Source organism: Morone saxatilis, unplaced genomic scaffold, assembly GCF_004916995.1.
Source record: "Morone saxatilis isolate NCDOM2014 unplaced genomic scaffold, NCSU_SB_2.0 Contig7, whole genome shotgun sequence".
In the NCBI taxonomy this organism is placed as follows: Eukaryota; Metazoa; Chordata; class Actinopteri; family Moronidae; genus Morone; species Morone saxatilis.
Genome location: NW_023340246.1, coordinates 14,922,763 through 14,930,977, shown reverse-complemented (window position 1 = coordinate 14,930,977; position 8,215 = coordinate 14,922,763). Strand labels below are relative to the sequence as shown.

Genomic DNA, 8,215 nt, shown 5'->3' with positions numbered 1-8,215 from the left:
AAAGCAACGCTGCGCCCCTGTCCACACTGCTGTAAGCTGCTGGAGTTTCTTTTTCTGGCTGACCAGATCCTGGCCTCCTTCCTGCAGTGTGCTGTACCGTTCAGCCAGCACCGAGGGCTGCTGGGAGATTAGTTTACCCAACAGCCAATCTGAGTGTCACACAGCACAGCCACTTAGTTTAGACCAACTGCAGCTCAAACTATTACGCGTCGTTAAGCGCTTCGGGAGCTGTGCCCGGTGGGTGTGTCCACTCATCTACTGTACGGAGGAAGACAACGTGCTGTGCGTGTGAAGAAAAATAGATCATCTCACCCGGCCCCTCTATCTTCAAACCACTCCAGTCGAGACTGGAATACAAATTCTGTAGCAGTGCTGCTTGGTGTCCTTTGAATGAACTCTTACACAGCTCATAACAGCCTGTTTCGTCAAAACAAAGTTGACTCTTACACATCCAGCCATCAGCTAAAAATCACACTGCACCAGCTTGACTGTGCTGAAAAGCCTGTATTACATTTGTTCATGTTCACACCTATCAAAAGTTGACACTAATCCTCATGAAGTGCCTATTGTGGGTGTAGCTTGTCATCATTGGATGGAGCTTCTACCTAATTCAGAGCAAACCGTATCACGATTTCTGTACTTTTAGAGGGACCAGGCTCTGTGTGACAGGCTGCATTTGAACACTCAATGTGCAGAGGAACGGCTCTGCAGGGACACAAGTCAATTACTGTCGCTTTGCTTCAGTAGAGCCCAACTGTGTTTTGTCAATGAGGGAGTCAGGTGTGGCTCATTCCCACCTACTCAAACCTGAATGCTGAAATGGTTTCTTGCTCTCTGTCACTCTCTGTACTGGGACTCAGGAGTCGGCACTGTCTACTGTTATTTAAAGAGGAAGCAGCAATTGGACAGAGAAATCAAATATGAAAAGAAAAAGCACTGTGATGTTGTGCACAGTACATTTGGAAACAGTGGAATAAACCACATATTTCCATTCTGGTTCACGCATTCCTTCCTTTCCTTCAATATCTCAAATCAAAATCTCAAATTAAAACGTTTCTACCTTCTGCCTCTTTTACCTTGGCTCAATTTCAACGCATGGCCTGGATCCAACAAATCCCTCATTTTTGTTTTCACTCACCTTGTTAACTACAAGACAATTGACATTTTATAATTATTCACACTGGCATGGCTGTTTTTTTGGGCAGCTTTGTTGAATTAACCATCACCTCAAACAAAGATTTTTCATGCTTCATTGAGCTTGTTCAGATACTTACTCACAGAGGTACTAGCCTCTAAATAGAGGCTTAACAGGGTCCAAACCACAAATTGGTGAGTACAGTCTTTAGCGCCTTTATGCCTGTTTGTACAAACTGCCTCCTCTGTGGAAACCACTGCTAGTCTCATGAGGTACAGAATTAGTTTTGTGGCATGGTTAAAAGTGTAACCATGTATAACTGGAGTGAGGTATTCATTATTCCGGGTAAAAGTCAGTCTTTTTATTTTCCCTGATTCAAATTCTCCTGGAGCTGTGGGTTATTTAGATCCAGCAGTATGAACGTTTAAAAGTATCACTGTAATACTAACAGCAAGGTTACCACTGAGGTCTGTGTACATTTCTGGTACTTTTCCGTAACTTCTCATACTGCAGCAAAGTAAAAGAGCTTCCATTCAATGTTTGTATGTGTACCTCCTGGCAGAGATCCTCTGCTTGTACTGTAAGGGCTGAGGTGGGACTGACTCTGCTCTTCTGCAGGGATACAGCGCTGTAGATGGTGTAGGCATTCCTGAAGTCCTCCTTGGCAAGGAGCTGTCTTATCAGCTCCACATCCTGCTGGCTCTGTGCATCAGTCAGGCAGTGCTGCGCCCACTTCAGAGCCTGCAGCAACTCTTCCAGTTCTGAGATAGAGGCAAAGACAGTGAGGGGAACAGTACACAGGCCATACACAGACACACAGGGTTCAAAAGGACAGAAGTCAGGAAATTTGTGCTCCTTCAAGATGTGGGAATGTTTGCTTATTGTTTGTATTACACGTTCACCTTTCTTTCTCCTATGCGGCTTGTCAATGTAAGTCTTAATTCTCTGTCCACCAGCACATTCTACTTGCATTTGAGCATTTGTCATCTCAAAGTAATCTCACGTTATACAAGACCTGGGTCTACAACTATAGCTACATTAACATCACTGATAAACAGAGGTATAACCATGACAAGGGTTAGCCGGCTGCTAAACAGAGTTGTCAACTTTCAGAGCAATAAAAACATCTATGCACAACTGTATGTAAGTTATGTGAAGAACTCAAACTGTGGGTCTCTGGAGATTTATCCTTTTCATAGGATTTATTTTCTGCAACAACTTGAACTGTATAATAGATTTCATAGTTGATAGGCCCTGGTTGCCTCTCTATCCGCGTGCTACCTCTTTTGCAGCCACTGTCAGTTGTGCTCTCTGGCTGTATATGTGATTTTAACTCAGATGTGATGTTATTTTTCATAAGGATTGCAGCCTTCTTGTATAGTACTTTAGTATATAATTACAATGTTGTTGCTATGCACCGCCTGTAAGGATGGAATACAATTATAGAGCCAATGCAGATTTAGATTTAGTCATATTTAATATTAATCTTAATTTTCTTCTGCTCCAGTCCAGAGTTAGGACCAAGGCAATAACCAGCTGAAATGGTGGACCGCCCCTAAAACACATCACCCTCCTCCACTCCCCTCTGCTCTGCCCCCTCAATAGTCATTGTTTGAATCCTTTTGTCTTCACAGATTTCTTTTGTAAAACCTCACAACTCCCTATTCTTCTACGAGGTCTAAATTCCTCTTCTTCTTTGTAACCTTCTCTCCTCCTTCCACCCTCTCTGACCCCCGTTCAGACCTTCTAACCCCTTACCGGCCTCCTCTTCTCAACTCACCGGCTACAGGATCCTGGGAGGACGTGTCTTTGGTGACCTTTTCCTTCCCCTCAAAGGTGGGATTGTCAATGCCCACTTTGGGGTTTTGTGACAGCTTCTTGAGCCTAAGTGAAGCATTGGGATCGATGTCGTGCTTCCCCCTACTGTCCTCCTCTCTCCTCTTCCTCAGCTCCTCCTGGTAGTGCTGGATCCTCTCCATGTGAGCGCTGCAGTGTGGAGATTTAACAAGGCTACCTTCTTCCCCTGGACAGTCCACGGCCCTCTCCCTGTGGCTCTTGGCCTGACCAGAGGCCTCTTGCACATAACCGTTCGAATGGGACGTAATCATCCCTGCTGCGGCAGAGCACAGCTCGAACCACCCCAGTGTTTACTGAGATCTGCTTGAGTGTTACGAGGCACTAATGCTGACACTCGAATCAGAGGCCATAGCACGCCAGCGGAGGGTGTAGTCCTTTATGTTCCTTCTGTCATCCTGAAATACAGAGTTCAAATGGATTTTGCTTGTTGTTTTCACTTTCACAAAAAACAGAACAGACAGAAGACACAGAAAAAATGATAATTAACAAAATTCTGTAATGGTTCAAACAAGATTTTTACACCAGACAGTAATCGATAGCTCAACTGAGGATATAGTAAAGATACTGGAGCCTTGTTGGACAAAACATTCCCTTTTTGTTATACTTTAAAGGTGGCGAAGGGTTAATCTATGGTTATTATATTTTCTATTTGCTGTTTGCATCTGCAAGAGTCTATTAGAGAAGATGATCATCATTATTATAGCTCCAGGATCTCGTGCCATTGTCAGTTTAAATACTGACGTAATTGTACAGCAGTGTGAAGTCGTGACACACCTCACGTACATAACTGCACAATTGATTGGTAGTCTAAGGTATTATACTGTGTAGCTTTAGTTTAAACACTTTTAAAAGTTCTTTCTTTACTTGTTTTAAACCCTATCTCTTGTGCTGCTGTAACAGGGGGATTTCCCTCCAGTGGATCAATAAACCAAAGTAACTTGTTTGCATTCTGACCCTCACTAACCCTGTAAAGATCAGTTTTATCGATTAGTTCAGCAGTAACTTGTTAATATTAACCTCGTATTTAATCTGCGCTCTTTCAGGGGCCTTCAGATGACACATTTCTTCAAAAATGTAAAAATTCTTGTATTTTAAAAGAAATGTTTAGCTTCCTCACCACCGGCTACTTGTTGATCGGGGCCAAGATTGACTCCTACCTCCTCTCATCTATCACTAATCTAACTCTTTACATGCAAAGCTCTCTGGCCTCTGTCACTGAAATCCCTTCAGTTCAACCTCATGGAGCCGTTTGCTTGGGTACACCTGTCCCCAGTTATCCCTTCCAAATGAACAGCTTATTTAAAATATCCATCTGCAGCCAATGTACAGATGCCTGAGTAAAGATATTACATTTAAATGTGATGCCTGACACATAACTACTACTCCCTGAACAGCCTTTGTTGTGATTGATGTGGATTATAATCTATTTTAAGAATGCGACGTGCATTAATCAGGATTAGCAAATTTGGTAGTGTGACTGGGAGATGTTCACTTGGACTTAATGTTAGCCCAGAGTTTGTGTTTTCAAAAGGGGGGGGGGGGACTCTATAATTTATATTTTATAACAGAAAATAATTTTGCAAAATAAGCTCAGTGAGGAGTGTTGCAGGTCGAAAAGGAGGACACGTCTATAAAGCCACGAGCATGTGTTCATCTTTCACATAATGACATTAGCTTCTGTTTAAACACCAATGGCTTTAGGTAGGACTGCCTTTCTCTCAACCTGCTATGTCTTAAATACACTGCAGGCTTTACACATACCTGAATGCAGATTTCCTGCGGCCAGAATTGTGAAAAAGATAATAACTTGCATGTCACACTGCGTTCATTATGACGCATCAGTTAAAGACACATTTCTGTGTCCAAAGAGAAAAAACCCTTGAGAAACAAAAAGATAATTATGGTTTTGCCACTGAAAGACACTTTTGAAGTCATACAGTCAGTCATACATCACCTCCCTCCCCCTCTTCTACCTACTTCCCATCCCACAGCTAATTACGTCTGGCAGGTCTATCCCCCCCAGCTCTTGAAACCCTCCCCTGCTGAAGCATTTAGCTCCGTTTCGAGTGGCGGTGTACGGCTCGAAAACAGCAGAGACGGCCAGCGGGCCATCTGTTCCTGTGGGCTTAATGAAGCCTAGATCTCAACGCTCTACTCGAGCTCAGTGGGCAGAGCAGCACTGGCAGGGACGCGGGGAGAAGAGTCAGAATGAACGGAGGCGCACACACCCACCTAGACATAAACAAACGAGGAAATACGAGACGTTTGGTGTTGGTTAGATATGTGGAGCGTGTTTAGGGCCACTGCATGATTAAGGAGATGTAATCAATTCATGTGATGTTACAGTAGGCCGTGGCGAGCTCATATCAGAGAGCTCACTGACTGAACAGGGTAAAGTGATACTGAAAAGGCACAAAAATACTATCTAAGATAATCTAAGATATCCCAGGAACAACCTAAACACAACTGGGTCAACTTTGACCTCTCATTTTCAGAAATAAACCAACTATCCTGTCCTACAACATACTGTACTCTATCACTCTGACGTAGAATAAATGCATGAGTGAAACTTACTACTACTTATTAAATAATAATATAGTTAACTGTGAAAGGGACATGTCGTAAACTACCAGACCTAATATAACCGTTCTTATATAATATATATATATATACTCCTCAATAAGGTAACGCAAGTTTTCATTGGGATAGTTACTGATTCCAGTATGTTTTAGTGGCATTCAGAAAGCATGACATATATGTTGATGATTATCCTGATAATATGGTGGATCACAATTATTTTTGGCCACTAATTTTCATATCATCACATGCCTAGACCGAACAAGAGGTCTCCTCCCAAACTCTAATCCCAACTAAACATGAGCTAATTCCTACTTAAAGTAACCAGAGCAAAACTCAGCTGAGTTATTGAGTTCAGGAAAGTGACAGAGTGTTTTATAATGTATTAAGATACTCTCCACGTTGATTTGTTATCATAAAAGTAACCTTATTAAGTCACTGAAAGTCACCTAACAAAGATGGGCAAACTGAGTCTCGGTGGATTTACCCCTCCACCACCAGATCTCTGGCTATAATTAGCAACATAAATACATCCAGGGGGTGAAAATGGGAAAATATGCTTCCTACATTAATCACAGCTCTTTTTACACAGGGGTTTAAAAACAAGCAGCTGCTGGTTTGGTAACGTTAAACTAAGGTAGTCGTACTTCACCGGAGGAATTAACATTATCTATTGTACACAAATAAGCATCTAATATATATTTTGAGCAGCTTTACACAAGAGCAGTGTTGTGTACAGCGGCGACGGCAGACATTAATACACCTATTGTTATTTATTCTTTAAAAGAAACACGCTGTTCTTACGTATTACTGTGTTTAAAATGAACTTGCATTAACGTAACAATAGCTCGGGACTTTAGCTTAGTAGCCCGGCAGCGCTAACTGCGTAGCTTAACGGTGGCTGTCCCGTTAAAGGTCTTCTGTGTACTCACCACTTCAAAGATAGCAGGATGAATGGGGTTTGGGATTAAAACGACAAAAAAAATAAAAGAAGCGGTTATTCCTTTATAATCCAGCGCTGTGTAAATGTGTGTTTTATTCACACGCAGACGGCGAGGAGCAGCACAGCGTCTCCCCGAGGCTCCGGAGTGAGTTTTGTCCAGGCACAGTCGGGACACTTGTGGCCATTGCTGTGGAACTGGTGTTTTGAGTCGTCTCCCTGGCAACACTGCGGCTCTACAGCGCCCCCTGTCTGCCAGGCACGTAACGACCACACATATGATATATTACCTAAAACCCAAAACAATCCATCAAAATCTCTTTGTACAATAAACCTTGGACTCTAATATGCACTGAACTTAGTATTTATCTGTCCGTTTCTCTTTTTTTAAACATAAATACTATCTGTATATGCTGTCATATCCACCTACCTCGTGTACATGTTATAATGAGTAACTGTACATAGTAGTTTATGTCTATTTTTGTTAAGCTTGTTGTGCTGTTTATTTATGCTTTTAGTCTGTGTTTGTACATTGAGAGCAACGTAAATCAGAATCAGGAATACATTTTAAAAATGTGTTTGTTACAGTTGTTCTACAAAAAGTAAGGATAGAAAATAAGAATGGAAATATAATAAGAGCCTAACAGATATCATAACATAATAAGAGCCTTATAGATATAATAACATAATAAGAGCCTATATACAAAGTAAAACTGGCGTCAAATTCCTTGTATGTGTGCACATACCTGGCTAATAAAACTAGCTGAAAATGATCTTGCTGTTATAGATCTGCTATGATATATTGTACATTATGTAATGTATTTCACTGTATTCCTCTGTGCAGTTGCTATGGATTCAGTAATGCAGAATGTTAGTTATACAGGTGGTTACAGTTACATTATATACATCATATTGGATTATATGTGAGCAACATTTTAATGTGGTCAGTAGTGAAGTCTGCAGGTTGCAGGGTTTTCCTATTGTGTCCTCTTCCTCTGTAATAACCTTCCTGCTGTTATCCGACAGTCTGACTCTGTTGAGAGCATTTACATGTACATTTCTAAGCTTCAACCTCATCTTTTTGCTTTAACTTTCAGTTAGTTGCTTATTGTTGATTACCTTGTACGTGCTACCCTGATTCTTTAAAGTAAAAAAAAGTAAATATCATAAATATCATAAATATCCATTGAGATTTAGTGGAGTAGAAGTATAAAGCTGCTTAAAATGAAAACATATAAGCAAAGTACAAGTACCTCAAAATATTACTTAAGCACAGTACAGAGCAGAATGTACTTTACAAATGATCAGTGGTATTCAGATACTTTACTTAAGAAAAAGTACTAATATTACACTGTCAAATACTCTATTACAAGTAAATGTCTTTACCTAATGTCTCTGCATTGAATATTATGAGGAAATTATAGACTATATACATTCACAGGGACCTTTTATAGCATTAGATAAGCAGCAGTGGCCCCAGCAAGGTGAAGTATCTCTTGGAAAATTATAAACTGAATGAAGCAACTCAGAGATAAAATGCTTAGTAAATTTCTTGTTACTCTGTCAGTGTATCCTCTAATAAATAAACATACCCTAATTGCACTTGAGGGTGTGAAGAATTTGCCGTTATTATCCACAATCATCTTCAAACTGATCCCCTTACATTCCACACATTTTACACACATTCACATAGATGAATTTAACTA

At 40.9% G+C, this 8,215-nt stretch overlaps 1 protein-coding gene across 4 annotated transcripts in view; it reads right to left on the bottom strand.

Annotated features, from left to right (window-relative positions):
* Positions 1-6,704, bottom strand: part of mpp5b (membrane protein, palmitoylated 5b (MAGUK p55 subfamily member 5)) — a 17,853-nt gene extending 11,149 nt beyond the window's left edge. For all 4 annotated transcript variants that reach the window (XM_035678693.1, XM_035678695.1, XM_035678696.1 and 1 more), the window contains exons 1-3: positions 6,502-6,704; positions 2,916-3,387; positions 1,688-1,896 (exon numbers count right to left, since the gene is read on the bottom strand). In XM_035678693.1, the coding sequence (XP_035534586.1) occupies positions 1,688-1,896; positions 2,916-3,243 (537 nt within the window). In that variant the 5' untranslated portion in view covers positions 3,244-3,387; positions 6,502-6,704. The remainder of the gene's footprint in view (positions 1-1,687; positions 1,897-2,915; positions 3,388-6,501) is intronic.
* Positions 6,705-8,215: the final 1,511 nt, after the last annotated feature.